The sequence below is a fragment of the Primulina eburnea genome, chromosome 10 (genome assembly GCF_022965805.1).
Source record: "Primulina eburnea isolate SZY01 chromosome 10, ASM2296580v1, whole genome shotgun sequence".
Lineage (NCBI taxonomy): Eukaryota > Viridiplantae > Streptophyta > Magnoliopsida > Lamiales > Gesneriaceae > Primulina > Primulina eburnea.
The window spans coordinates 2,652,299-2,667,006 of NC_133110.1; the positions used below are offsets into that span (position 1 = coordinate 2,652,299).

At 37.2% G+C, this 14,708-nt stretch overlaps 3 protein-coding genes across 3 annotated transcripts; all 3 read left to right on the plus strand.

The window, feature by feature from the left end:
• The first annotated feature begins 375 nt into the window (after positions 1-375).
• LOC140842468 (F-box/LRR-repeat protein 3) lies at positions 376-4,373 on the plus strand. Its single transcript, XM_073210413.1, has 8 exons — positions 376-1,401; positions 1,602-1,724; positions 1,996-2,100; positions 2,175-2,568; positions 2,656-2,785; positions 3,182-3,476; positions 3,570-3,821; positions 3,906-4,373. The coding sequence occupies exons 1-8, from the start codon at positions 760-762 to the stop codon at positions 3,954-3,956; spliced, it is 1,992 nt and encodes a 663-aa protein (XP_073066514.1). The 5' UTR covers positions 376-759; the 3' UTR covers positions 3,957-4,373.
• Positions 4,374-5,550: 1,177 nt separating this feature from the next.
• LOC140842469 (protein HEAT STRESS TOLERANT DWD 1-like) lies at positions 5,551-9,560 on the plus strand. The gene is made up of 12 exons (XM_073210415.1): positions 5,551-5,725; positions 5,851-6,014; positions 6,170-6,248; positions 6,596-6,775; positions 6,875-6,973; positions 7,387-7,555; positions 7,666-7,772; positions 7,848-7,987; positions 8,069-8,141; positions 8,850-8,965; positions 9,066-9,183; positions 9,262-9,560. The coding sequence occupies exons 1-12, from the start codon at positions 5,678-5,680 to the stop codon at positions 9,391-9,393; spliced, it is 1,425 nt and encodes a 474-aa protein (XP_073066516.1). The 5' UTR covers positions 5,551-5,677; the 3' UTR covers positions 9,394-9,560.
• A 1,739-nt stretch (positions 9,561-11,299) lies between these two features.
• On the plus strand, positions 11,300-13,432 carry LOC140842470 (uncharacterized). The gene has a single exon (XM_073210416.1). It carries the CDS (start codon positions 11,698-11,700, stop codon positions 13,258-13,260), a length of 1,563 nt encoding a protein of 520 aa, XP_073066517.1. The 5' UTR covers positions 11,300-11,697; the 3' UTR covers positions 13,261-13,432.
• Positions 13,433-14,708: the final 1,276 nt, after the last annotated feature.

Below are 14,708 nucleotides of genomic sequence, written 5' to 3' on the forward strand. Positions count from 1 at the left end.
TCCACAAGTCATAAGTACGGCCTTCCCCACCAACAATATTAAAAGTCCTATTCCTTTTTTCAACCATATTTTATATAAAAATAATAAATAATAAATAATAATAATAAAGATGTTTGGTACTTTCCGCACTTACGGTACGTCCTTCCTCAAATATTTTCTCCACCGAATGATACCCGAATGGAATCAAGGAAATGACTTTTTAGCTTCCCCAAACTACCCTCGTCACGTCCTCCCCTGGTCTTCTACCGTTCTTATCTGTCCTTTTCCGTACTCCCCCTGTCAATTCACAGTCCAAAAGACAAGAATACCCTCCTCCATACAGTTTTGAATCTTCTTGGGTTTGAGTCGTTCGGATTTAAGTTTGCTTTCGGAGTTTTTTGTGAGTAAATACGTGTATTTTAATGAAGGAATCATAAGCTGTGATGTTTGTTGTTGGTGTAGAGAGAATATCTGTATCTATGCCAGATTTTTTATGGGAAGTGTCTGTGTGGGTCAAATGCAACATCCCATGTGCTGTCTATGAAAGAAGGGTAATTATGTCCTAAAAGTAGCTTATAAACTTTGCTTAATATGCGAGAAGAAACCAAATAATTACTTAATTTATTATGCTCTCGTCTCTCAATATACGCCATCTCCACCTGCGATAGATTTTCTTCCGCATGTGATTGAAGAAAGCTTGAAATCTGTGGCTTTTTGAATCATTTCGAGCCTGCTTTCTGCGCTTGTGTTTCGGAGATCCTTAAAGATTCCGCCTTTATCATGCCAACGAAGAGGCAAAAATCGTCTTCCTTCAACCCCTTTGATGTTCTCTCCGAAGAGATCGTTTTCATCATCCTAGATTTCCTCCAAGGCGACCCACTTGATACGAAGTCGTTCTCTCTTGTTTGCAGATCGTTCTACACGATCGAGTCTCGCCACAGAAAGCTTTTGAAGCCCCTTCGTTCAGAACACTTGGGAAAAGTTCTGAAGAGATACCCTTTCGTGTCAAATCTCGATCTTTCCTCGTGTCCCAGGATTACAGACACGTCACTGAATATAATATCATCTCAAAGCAAGGAAATGTTGAGTTCGATCAATCTTTCCAGGTCCATGTTTTTTACTCATTTGGGGTTGTCAAATTTGGTGATGAATTGTCGGAATTTGGTGGAGATTGATCTGTCAAACGACACAGAACTCAAGGACTTGGCCGCAGCAGCGATAGCTGAGGCCAAGAACTTGGAAAAACTGTGGCTTGTGAGGTGTAAATCGATCACTGATATTGGGGTTGGTTGTATTGCTGTGGGTTGTAAGAAGCTGAAGGTTCTCAGCTTGAAATGGTGTCTTGGTGTTGGTGACTTGGGGGTTGGCATAGTTGCTGTTAAGTGTAAGGATCTTCGGTACTTGGATCTCTCTTTCTTGCAGGTAAGGTTTAATGTTTTTCAGTAGTTGTAGGTCGTAGTTGTTCCGTTTTCTGATTAGTAATTGACGGAACATTTAGGATTGCTCTGTTGCCAATCTTGAGCTTGTTTGGTTTCACGATATAGATAATGTATGTATATACATAGAGATTGAATAATGGAGTAAAAAATTAATATTGTTTGTCTAAATGTTGTTGTACGTAGATAACAAATAATTGCCTGCCACAAATCTTGGAGCTTGAACACCTCGAAGATTTGGTATTGGAAGGGTGTTTTGGTCTCGATGATGAAACTCTTGCAGAGCTCAAACAATGCAAATCACTCGAGGTATTGTCTGGATTGGGCTTTTTTCGTTTTTTCTTCATTGATTCGGAAATGGCTGCCAAACTCATGTTATTTCGCTGTCTTTCTGAGTTACAATTAATTTTTTTGGTCGTGGTGGATTATTTAGGTGACTTGAGATTACATAGAACATAAAATTCTTGAAATTCCATCAACGGTTCTTAGGATTCTGTTTTACAGCAAAAATTGCGGAGCAGTATAAGTTCTCATGCTACGAGTTTGTCTCTACTAACATATGACCTCTCGGTCTTAGCAGAAACTTGATGTGTCGAGCTGTCAGAACGTAAGCCATGTGGGTTTGTTTTCTCTGGCTAGTGCTGCTCCATATTTGAGGGAACTCATCGTATCATATGTTTCTTGCGTGAGTCTCCTCCATATTTCCTCTTCCTCTGGTGATGAAGTTTTCAATTGGCTCATTTTATACTTTTTTCCCAGGTGGATATCTCTCTTACAGATCGTTTGCTTAAGTTCTCTACACTGCAATCTGTAAAATTTGACGGTTGCGAGGTCACATGTTCGGGGCTGAAATCCATAGGAAACTGGTGTGCATCTCTTCGAGAACTGAGCTTAAGTAAGTGCGTGGGAGTGAGGGATGAAGGACTATCTTTCCTCGTCAATAAACATAAAGATTTGAGAAAACTAGATATCACTTGCTGCCGCAAAATTACTCAAGTTTCTTTATCACATATAATGAGTTCTTGTACCTCCCTCACTTCCCTCAAGATGGAGTCCTGCACCTTGGTTTCGGCCGATGCTTTCGTTTTGATGGGGCAGCAATGTCCATATCTCGAGGAGCTTGACCTTACTGATAATGAAATAGATGATGAAGGTAACTGCTTTATTTTTCTGAAGAAAATGTCGAATGGTTACTAATGATGAATTTGGTATTGAGGATGGTCGAATTATTTTACTTCAGGTTTAAAATCGATCTCGAGGTGCTCACACCTGTCAAGCTTAAAGTTGGGAATCTGCCTGAATATTACTGATGAAGGGCTTATCCATGTTGGCAAAGGCTGTTCGAAGCTCAGAGAGTTAGACTTATACAGGTTAGCATATGCATATTATTTCCATGTTATCATTTGTATCATTGTACCAATTCATTCTACTTATGCTCTGAATAAATGTTTGAAAGCAACAATGTCCCTGTACCCGTGTGATGCTATTGTGACGCAAATGGTGTTCACTGTTTTATTAAAAAGATTCAAATTTTACAGCAAATTCGATAGTTACAGATGCCCAGGCCTGCAATATGCAACATATTTCTGGAACTTCATTGTGTTGAACTAGTTACAGATGCCCAGGCCTGCAATATGCAACATATTTCTGGAACTTCATTGTGTTGAACTTTTTGAATTGTAATCAACCTTGAAAATCTCATCAATGACCAATTCTAAATACTTCATTTCCTGTTTGAAAATTAATACGTACTCTTCTCTTTGCAGATCGGCTGGAATTACTGATTCAGGGGTTTTGGCCATTTCTCGTGGTTGCCCTGACCTCGAAATAGTCAACATGGCATACTGTGAACTCATCACTGATCTCTCGTTGATGTCATTATCAAAATGTTCGAAGCTACAGACACTAGAAATTCGAGGTTGCACCCTTATCACATCTTTGGGTCTAGTAGCTATAGCCGAGGGATGCCGACAACTTGCGAAGTTAGATACTAAAAAATGTCCTAACATCGATGATTCTGGAATGATTTCTCATGCCCACTTTTCTCAAAACCTCAAACAGGTAATTAGCGATTATTCTTTAGTGTTTTCCCCATTCTTACACACGATTCACGTCCAAAAATAGTACTTTCTCATGTATCCACTTTTCATTCAGATAAATCTGTCATACACATTAGTCACCGACATGGGGCTATTATACCTTGCAAGCATAAGCTGTCTACAGAGCTTGACTGTTCTTCATCTAGATGGCTTGACCCCGAGTGGAATAGCGGCCGCACTCTTAGCATGTGGAGGATTAACTAAAGTAAAGCTTCACATGTCGTTTAAATCATTGTTGCCACAACGTCTATTCGAGCATTTGGAAGCTCGGGGTTGCTCATTTCAGTGGAGGGATAAAGTGTTCGAGGTAAAGCTTCAGAATTGAGTATCTTCCATGATCAAGTACTGTAGGTCAAGTTTGATTGAATTTTGTGTTTTTGTCGATTTGCAGGCTGAATTGGATCCCAAATGTTGGAAACTTCAGCTGGATGAAATGGAATGAGGCGAAACCATAACCATGTGGAAGGCTATAAGATCAAGGCTCTAAGATCGGGATTGAGTTCTATGGCTATGGCTATGGCTAGCGAAGCAGTAGTCATATGAAGATTCTGAGTTTCAAATGTGGTAGGAATTTGAGGTCCCTGGCTCAGTATGAAGACCGGATGTGTGTGATTTTATGAAATCCAAATTCAGTAGCTTATCCAGACAGATGAAAACAAGAAAAAGTGTGGCTTGTTGGACTTCCCTTCAAGTTGGACAGATTTTTTGCTTAGATATTGTGAGGGAACATTTATGTTGGGTCTGAGGAACGATGGCTCGCTAACTTGTTTTTTTTTTTTTTTTTCAATTTATTTTCTGAAGTATTTTGTTAATGGATAATCAGTTGAAGTTTTGATAAAATGCCAAAAAGAATCAAAGTTTGTTCCAGAAAAATCAGTATTCAACAAAATAGATTATCTGCATAAACCGCTGATCGTTTTGAGCATATCGTTTTGCTCGTTATCCAAATGACGTGCTTCGAACGATTTTATCTAGAATCGAATCAAAACAGCGAACGTTACGAGCAGGTCAATTCTTGTATTCCCAGCACACATTTCCTAGCTTGTTTACGATAGCGGGAAGATTTTTCTGTGTTTCTAAGCAAATACAAAGATCTATGATGCTTGGATCAAATCTAAACACGATGAGAAGTGTCCATGCCCATGATCCGGAGAGGAGAAAAATCCTACCACATACCAAATTTTAGTGAATCTTTATTTCAATGAATGGAAAAGAAGAAAGTATAACGCTTAGGTTTGTCAAATCTTGTATTTAATGTCTATAACCATTCTTTGTAATTACGTTTGAAGACCGAATCAGTTGGGCTGAAGAGACCAAGAAAAACATCTGAAAATGACGGAGCTGTGACAGACAAAAATTGGCACGAAAATTTTCTTATTCAAGGATAGAATAAAATATCGCTTTAAAAAAATATACTCCTATGAATATTCATAGACGAGTTCGATATAATAGTTGAGTGATATCCAACCGTTATAACAAGAAGGGTGCCGTGGACATAATTCTGAAAATTTTGTTTCTTTAATTAAACTTGTAGTTCCTGGTTATGGAATCTGTAAGAAGAGATGATATAAAAAGATTACACCATTTTGAAATTTTAATAAAGATTGAACTTGTACTAAAGTTTTGAAATGATTAGTGAAACATTTTATGCATTTTAATAAAATACTTCAATTGAATACATCAGTTGTTTGATAAGAATATTTCCACTAAATATTCGGTGAATGTTTACTTGTATCAGTTGCTTTTATAAGAACACACTTAGTGCAATCACTTGACAATCAACCTTATCATATAATTGTTTATGGTATAGACAATTTTTAAAATTTTATTTTTAAATTTTCAATTGAGGAGCTGATTTATTATAATTGTAAAAATCCGAAAGATCATCTAAAACTTAAAATATTTATGTGTGAGAGCTATAAATAATTAACTTTTAAAACAAATTTAAGCCTAAATATTGTTAACAAACCAAGCCCAACTTTAAGTGCAATCGCCTTAAATATTGATCAAAGCCCACGTTCAGATTTTGGCCCACATAAATTTTTTCTCCTAGATTTTTTTCCCCATGTGTAAAACCCTAATTCCCAAACCCTTCGCACCTCTCTTCTGATATATACACGACATCACCTGAATTTCCTCGTCGTTATTCTTGAGATATTGGGAATGGCTCGGAGCTTAAAGAACCCGAAAAAGGCCAAACGGAAAAACAAAGTAAAATTCAATCTTTCGTTGTACTTTTTTTTTTTATTGTTTGAATGTTTTATTTTGGTACTTTATTTCGTCTATCTGAGTGCTTGAATAGATGATTTTTAAGGATAATATGCAAATAACTATAGGTTTTGAAGAAAGGTGAAGGATCATCATCAAATTCTGAACCTTCAGTTCCAACAAAGGTATGGCAACCTGGTGTAGACAAATTGGAGGAGGGAGAGGAGCTCCAGTGCGACCCTTCTGCGTACAACTATCTTCATGCCTTTCACATTGGATGGCCTTGTTTGAGGTCATTTTCTTGCAGAAAAGTATTTACTGCCATGATGCTTTTTTCTTTACTGATCTCCATAATCAAGTGTGGCCATATTCTTTTTTTGTGGATTAAGTGAGCTTTGGCATAATACTGTGAAAGAGGAACTAATATTATATTTTGATCTGGAGCAGTTTTGATATCTTGCGTGATTCATTGGGGTTGGTGCGAACTGAGTTTCCACATACAGTGTATTGCGTTGCTGGAACGCAGGTTTTTTCTTAATCCCTGCCCATAAGCATATAATTTCTAATTTACGTATGTAGTTATGAAGCTGGGACCGTTACACTGATTATAGTGTTATGAGCCACGGAAATTTACGACATTAAAATATATGCCTTAGCCAAATTTTTTTGCAATGTCAGAGGAATAGAACACTGTTGATATGCCCAACATGATTTTTCGATTAGAAAATGGCTCAATGTGCAACAATTTTACCACCTGTTCTTTTATTTAGTTTCAATTTTCAATATTTTGCCATAAAATTAAAAAGTCTGTTTGGTAATTTCTAAAGTGGCAGTGATTCATCGTCATCAATTGTTGATTTCCCATATTTTTAGGCGGAAAAAGCGTCCTGGAATTCTATTGGAATATTTAAGATATCTAACATTTCTGGGAAGAGACGTAAACTATTGCCAACAAAGAAAAATAATGATGGTTCTGACATGGATAGTGATGGTACCGACAGCGACGAGGATGATGAAGAGGAGGGTGGCGGAACTATGGCCCCTGTTTTGCAGGTATTCTTGTATTAAGTGGCGGATATTTAATTTTTTAGCTTCTTTAATTTCATGCAGTGGATATAAGGTGTTCTGCATCTTCTCTTGATGGATCTATAGCTACGTAAGGTGTCTCATCAAGGATGTGTTAACCGCCTACGTGCTATGCCACAAAATCCCCATATCTGTGCTTCATGGGCAGATACCGGTCTTGTTCAGGTAATATTTTTTGGCATCAGATGTTCGGTGAGCTTTACATAGTACTGCGGATTGCTTTTGCCTTGATTCAGTTCTTTATACATTGAAAAATTATAATTTGAATTCTCAGTATTTTAGTTTGTCCAGTATTACATGACAAAATGCAAGGACCAAAAACAAACAGCCTCCATTAAAGGCTGGATATGACTTAGAATTTAAATTCTCATGATCAGATCTTATTTTGTCCAGTACACCTGCAATGACCACAAACATTGGCCTTCTTTAAAGGATGGATATGACATTTGGCTTTCTTGTAAATGGGACTTGTCAAGTGAAATATTTATTTTAGGAAAACTCGCTCTATAACTAGACACACCCCTTTTCAAGATATTCTAAATGCTTAAACTTCTAAATTCCTTTTCGATGACTTGCAGTTGTGGGACTTCAGTTCCCACCTAATTGCTTTGGTTGGATCGGATGCTGAAACTAACCATGGAGAATCAACTGTATCGAATCAATCTCCCTTGGTCAAATTTGGCGGACACAAGGATGAAGGCTATGCCATAGACTGGAGTCCACTCGTCCCTGGAAGGCTTGTGTCTGGTATTGCTTGATGGCTTCCTTTATGTTGCTCGACTACATCAGATTGTATTTCCTGATAGCTAAACATGCATAGGAATTGGTGTAATCATTATATGCTTACATATACGTAGGGGATTGCAAGAATTGTATTCATCTGTGGGAACCAGCATCTGATTCTACATGGAACATTGATAGCAATCCCTTTGTTGGACACACAGCTAGTGTGGAAGATTTACAGGTAAACTTGCATTTTTAAACATGTTCTTATAAATTGCTCTCTATTCCGCAATGATGGTTTATTACCTTTTCGCAGTGGAGTCCTACAGAACCTCCCGTCTTCGCATCATGCTCTGTTGATGGGCATGTTGCAATTTGGGATATCCGATCAGGAAAGTCTCCAGCTGTTTCCATCAAAGCGCATAAAGCTGATGTAAACGTTTTAACGTGGAACAGGTGTTTAACATCAGTATCATTCTACTGTTTTTCCATCATCTTGCCAAATATCTTTATTGTATTGCTTGTTTCTTTAACTAGATTGGCGAGTTGCATGCTAGCATCTGGCTGTGATGATGGAACATTTTCAATCCGGGATCTTAGATTGCTCAAGGTGTGTTTTCAAATCTTCTCGACAGTTACTAAGACTTGGTGTTAATTTCTTGGTTGTGGGAGGCTTGGAACTTAACTGGTATTGGAAATAAATTGAGTCAAATATTAGCCAAACTCGAACATGGAACTTAACTGGGATTGGAATAAAACCAGTTCTCAAGTTTTTCGAGTTGTTTAGTATTTGCTTCATATATTAGCCGAGCTCGAACATGGTCGAGTATACTTTTTAGTCAAATTCCAGCCAGAATGTTTTGTTTGACAGCTCGATCTTATTCCAAACTTTAATAATTTAATTGATATTTTGTAAATTTATTTAAAATTACACTAGTTCAAAAGCTTTATTCTGAATTTGAGCCCTTGCTTAATGGAGCTCAATAATTAAATCCAAAAATGAATCGAGCTCAAATTTGGACTCCTAGTTGACCTGAGCTCGAGCCTAAAAATAGTTTGTTTTAGATTCAAGCCGAGCGGGCTGAAAATATGGAGCTTGGGATCGCATTGTGTCCTGAAGGTCTAGGAAAAGCTCTCTCTCTCTGATTTTGCATCTGACAGAGCCATTGATGGTTCTTTCCAGACAATTTTTTGGTTATGGTTTTCCCAATTTCTTTGACGGGGATGAAACGAAAAAGGCAATTTGCTCGAGTGCGTAAACCTGTTCTTTTTTAGATTAACTCAAGTTTGCCAGTCTTAACTCTGTTTTTCCCATCAGGAAGGAGACTCGGTTGTGGCACATTTTGAGTACCATAAACATCCCATTACTTCCATTGAATGGAGTCCACACGAGGCTTCCACCTTGGCAGTTTCTTCAACTGACAATCAATTAACGTGAGAAATCTCCAAATATCACTTATCACTGATAGTATCTTCTAGCAGTTTCATCCTCTTAACTCGTATTATATCGACCCACTCTACTTAAAATTTTCAGAATATGGGACCTTTCTCTGGAGAGGGATGAAGAAGAGGAGGCCGAGTTCAAAGCCATGACGAAAGAGCAAGTCAATGCACCCACAGATATACCTCCACAGCTCCTCTTCGTTCATCAGGTAACACCACATTCTCTGTCCCTTTTCCTGAACTGAAATCAATTCCACTCCCAAGCCTCAAACTTGTTCATCTCGCAGGGCCAGAAGGACTTGAAAGAACTTCACTGGCATTCACAGATACCGGGAATGCTCATTTCAACCGCTGCAGATGGTTTCAACATTCTCATGCCTTCAAACATTGAAACGGCTCTCCCACCAAATAATTCTTGAAAGAATGGTATATGATCACACTTTGTGTTCGATATGTTATGTATCATGTTATGACATATATCACTACTTATTTTGGAAATTGTCGGTAGGAAAGTTGTAAATTTGATCCATAACTTCTTCGGACTATCCCCTATCCCCCTTTAAAATGTAGAACTTTCTGCATTAAATTCAATTATTCTGATTTATATATATCATTATGTTGCTATTGTAGAAACTTGAACTCTTAAATTTTCTTGGCATGAACTCCTCTGATTATTTTCACGATGGAATCTACAATCATATTAACAAGAGACAAAAATATTTGGCATTGAACCAAATGAAAATGAAACTTGAACGAAATAATACACTTGTTTATTTAATCGCACATTTTCTCTAGCAATGTGCAGTGCTTGTCTTTATTAATCTGTTTGTGCATGTAGCTATCTTTGTCGACTTCTTTTCTTTAGCATGGGGTATAGCAATTTGGTAGCGAACCCACCAAGAAGTTACTTGAGGGGAAGACAAAAATTAATGAAGTAATCTTGATTTAATAAGATTTTGACGTACGTCCTCCTAATATTTTTTTTAACGTGATTCAATCTTATACTCAGTCATGACAATATATTTAAATAATTTCTTTGTTTTTTTTCTAAATATTTATCCTAGTATTTAATTTATATCTTTTTATAAAGTAGAAGTTTAGTATAAAATTAATTTTTTTAAAAAAAAAGAATATTCGTTTAGGTAGAGGCATGAGACGAGAGAGTTTAACCAAAGCTTTAAATAAAAGAATTTGGAGCCACATCAGAATAAAATGATGACCATTGAAAGAGTTGGGGAAAATTCCATTTTGACTTTGATCCATCGAGTTGTTCGATTCTATCTCTAAGATGATATATTTCACAATATACATTCATTACTGCATTTTTATCAGACACGTGGGTTCGGGTGATCCAATTTTTTTTAAACAAAATTATATTTCAAATTCGTATAAGTTACTTAATTTTAAAAAATTAAAATGTTATATAATTTAAAATAGAGCAAATATGGTGACTCCATCTCGGTATACCCCACCCAGCCTGCGTGTAAGCCATAAGGGTGGAGTACATGGATTGGATTTATTAGTTTAAGATTAGTTCCAGAAACTTTAAATGATCTTGTCCTTAAAAACACGTCTGTTCAATCAATCGGTTCTTGAAAAGTGGGAAAGCAACGAAACTAACGGTAACTTAAATTCTTCCTCCGCTAACGGAATCTGATATCCAGCTGGCAAAATAGGGGAAACCCCGTGTCGCCATCCTTTCCAGCTTCTCTCCGCATGTCTTGTTCCCATAAATAATCCCCTGTACCCGGATGCACTTCTTTTTATCAAATTGAGAAAACTTCGTTAGAGGACGTCCGTTGATGCATGAAATTATAAGGATTTCTTGTGCAAAAATTATATCTCGAATTAACTAGACAATATATTATACAATGTGTATTGTAAAGTGAAAATGACAAAAGAATTTAATTTATAAAATTTAACAAAATATTACCTCACACTAACTCCTTTCACCTATTTGGAAGAGTTTCCCGTCAAACATCACAAGTGATTTAACAAAAGAGATAGAAATTAAAATATACTGGATTGAATTTAATTAATAACAATAACACATTTGAAATCACGGAAATATTGTCAAATGACTCAATCAAAATATGTTTTTTTTAAAAAAAAATTAATCTGTGTGTATTACTAATTATTTAAAATTGAAATTTATAATACAAACATATTTTTTCGTATATAATATAAGAATTATATACTGAGTGTGAAGGTAGAAAGAATCTGATCAAGAAAACTATCTATTTGACTTATGCAACTGCCGCATGTGATATTAACTCCTTGACGACCGGCTCCTCCAGTCACCCACCCCACTTCGTCTTCTTCCCCTATCCATCCTCTCGCGTCCATTATTTTTCTTTCCTTCTTCAAATCAAAGCTAAAATCCGAAACACTCTCTTATAATATACGAAGATCAGCCAAATAATCATTCCTATTTATAGATTAATACCAGAAAATTATTATGACCTAAATTTCTGAGTCAGTTTCGCCAACCAACGGCCCAATTATGTTTCCCCGATTTGTTTATCTTGTTTTCTTCAAGTTTCCTTTCTTCTACCCTTTTCCCATCCGCTCACTCGTCGGGGGTAACCATACTTCTGCTCGCTTCTGCTGTCGTTAATTGGGAAGATTATTCACTGTTTTTTTAAGCTTTACATACACGGGAATGCACACAGAATAGGAAAAAAGATTCTTTTTTTAGATAGGATTTTGATTGTTTGTTTGTTATGGAGCCGAGTTGGGGGAAACCCAACTTTCTGAGGAATTTTCTGGTTCGGCTGTTTCTCTTGTGTGTGTTTATCATCGCTATCCGATTTGCTTACGTGGTGACTATCCGAGGAGAGTCGTGTGACATCGGCGATTTCTGTTTCTTTTCGTTGCCGGATAATTTCACCCTCGTCGCCGGTGCTGGGAAGCTGAACAAAGCCTCGTCAGTGACCTTTTCGTCCTCCGGTGTGCAGTCAGCGTCGATGCCCAAGAAAGTTCCTGATCTCTGGTCCACGAAGGGGTTCCAGAAAGCTGTGAGATTTTACTCCTCGGTGTTCCAGGATCTCATATCTGACGGCGTTTTGAGCCTTAATTCAAAAACACTTTGCGTGGAAACACCAACAGGAGCTGACGTTTTCGCCCTGAAGGAGCTAGGTGTGGAGGATTCCGTTGGTATCGCTAAGAAAGGTTTCAAGCCATTGGTGGTTTCGGGGCAGGGTTTTAAACAGCCGTTCGATGATGAGAGTTTTGATTTCGTCTTTTGTGGAGGTGGAGTAGTGGAGAAATCATTGAGGCCGGGTGATTTTGCGGCGGAGATTACTCGGACGATGAAGGCTGAAGGGTTTCTGGTTACCCACACTACGACCAACGATACATACAGTTTTGAATCATTTCTTGATTTGTTCCATTCTTTTAAACTGGTAAAGAGTAAGGATTTTGTTGGGTTCGATTCTGATAAGCGTTTCATTCGGGAAATTGTGATGCAAAAGGTGTATGTCAACACGGATAGTGGTCGACTGGTGGAAAAAGTTGGTGGTGGTCTGGACAATAAATGCTCTGTTGCCACTTACAAACTGGATTTGATTAGGAAAGCTGAGCCTTTGATTGAAGAAGAACCGAAAAAACCATGGCTTACTTTGAAGAAGAACATTCAGAATATAAAGTACTTGTCTTCCATGGCTGATATCAGTTTTAAGACAAAGTACGTGTATGTTGATGTTGGAGCTAGGAGCTATGGCTCTAGCATTGTCAGTTGGTTTAAGAAGCAATATCCTAAGCAAAATAAGACTTTTGATATATACGCGATCGAAGCTGATAGGACTTTTCATGACGAGTACAAGAACAAGAAAGGTGTTACTTTACTCCCCTATGCAGCTTGGGTGCGAAACGAGAGCCTGTTCTTTGAAATTAATGACGACCCTAGTCATAAAAAGCTAGAAAAAGGTAGAGGAATGGGGAGGATTCAACCAACTCAGTCCTCTGGTAGTTCAATTTCCATTGGTCGTGTAGATGAGATACAAGGATTTGATTTTTCGAATTGGTTAAAGGATACGGTGTCAGATAAAGAATATGTGGTGATGAAGATGGATGTGGAAGGGACTGAATTTGATTTGATTCCTATGTTGTTTGAGACGGGAGCTATTTGTTTGATCGATGAGCTGTTTCTAGAGTGTCATTACAATAGGTGGCAGAAATGCTGTCCGGGAGTGAGGACAACCAAGTACCAGAAAACATATGGGCAGTGCTTGGAGCTGTTTACCTCTCTTAGAAAAAGTGGAGTTCTGGTGCATCAATGGTGGTGACCGGTAATTCCTACTGTACATTTTGTTACTTTACCTTCAATTCATGCAAACAAATGAAGATTATGTAGTTTTTTCTTTCTTTCCTCTTTACATTTTACATTCCAATTCCAAATGTATTTTAATGTTGTTTGAAGAAAATTCTGAAAGCATTGATTCGCTTTTGTTGTTGTCATCAGATTGCTTCAAAAAATAAAGATATCAAAGAACTCATTAGTTTTTCCCAATAAAGATACCAAAGAATTATTTGTAGTTCTAGTTTCTTCTTGGAAAAAACTAATGATTTTACAACCGTTTTAGAACTACTTGTAATAATTTATTTTTTAGGGTGCAAAATCTTGTCGACTTGACCTAGGATTTATATTGAGGGTACTGATTCATATTTAAGGGGAAACTTGCCCTTCGCCCTTGTTATTAGTTTGTTGATAGCGAATGAGTCTATGTTTGCGATCGTGAATCCATATTCCTTCTGAGTAAACAGTCGCATGCACTATTTTATATGAAATCGTTACTTGCCAGTTTTGATGTTCTGGCGGTTAGGCCGCTACCTCTACTTTTACTTCTACTTCTACTTCTACCTGTGAGGTCATAGACGACGCTTTTTGCAGATTGTGAAGTTGTTATACAAAATGTATCCCTCCCCCGGATTTTCATTATCTCGCCCCTCTCAATCTTCATTTGTCTTTAATCCGTTTGAACACTCAACGTACCAGCATCACAACCGCGTAGTTAATCAAATCATTTTATCAGTTCTTCTACAGTATACATGTTAATGATGTTATTCAATACTTCATATTTATGCTTAGATAGAGACTGCGTTAGTCAGTCAAATTCTTGCAGTTTCTTCATTTTGATTCAATAGAGTTCTAGCTTATGTAATTGCATCTGTCATTAATAAATTTCTGGCCGTAATACTGTAATCTGTGTTTGTAGGTGACGGCTACTCCATTAAGCAATCACTTATTCATTAATAATATTCCATCTACATTTAATCACATTATGGTTTTTGGTTAAATATTATGCAAGTACTTTATAAGGATTTGTTTGGATAAAATTTGCAAAATGTGAACTAGGAAAAAAATTTATTAGTGTGGGAATTTTTGTTGTTGGGGAGTTTGGATTTTGCTTGCATTAGTTAAGAGTTTTTTTGTAGCAAAGTGAAAAGGTCCTGAACGAGAAAGAATACCGAATATGGATTCTTTGTAAACAAAATGGAAGTGTGTTTGGATTAGTAACCGTCTAAACTCATGAGTAAATAAAATGAAAACCAACACCAACGACAGAGGTGCATTATAAGTTCGAAACAGAGAGAATAGAAAGAAACAAGAGAGGATAACACTTTTGAAGGATTGATATCCATGCGGATGCAGATTCCCTTGCGCTGGGATTGATGATTGTGCTGTTTTATGCTTGTTTTTAAGCGACCCAGACCTTTACTGACAATCTCAGTC

Coding starts and splice junctions, on each gene's coding strand:
- LOC140842470 (XM_073210416.1), top strand. CDS start 11,698: ATGGAGCCGAGTTGGGGGAAACCCAACTTTCTGAGGAATTTTCTGGTT.
- LOC140842468 (XM_073210413.1), top strand. CDS start 760: ATGCCAACGAAGAGGCAAAAATCGTCTTCCTTCAACCCCTTTGATGTT. Junction 2,101..2,174: donor TCGTATCATATGTTTCTTGC/GTGAGTCTCCTC, acceptor CTTTTTTCCCAG/GTGGATATCTCTCTTACAGA. Junction 3,477..3,569: donor TTTCTCAAAACCTCAAACAG/GTAATTAGCGAT, acceptor CTTTTCATTCAG/ATAAATCTGTCATACACATT.
- LOC140842469 (XM_073210415.1), top strand. CDS start 5,678: ATGGCTCGGAGCTTAAAGAACCCGAAAAAGGCCAAACGGAAAAACAAA. Junction 6,015..6,169: donor ATTGGATGGCCTTGTTTGAG/GTCATTTTCTTG, acceptor GATCTGGAGCAG/TTTTGATATCTTGCGTGATT. Junction 6,776..6,874: donor CTATGGCCCCTGTTTTGCAG/GTATTCTTGTAT, acceptor ATGGATCTATAG/CTACGTAAGGTGTCTCATCA.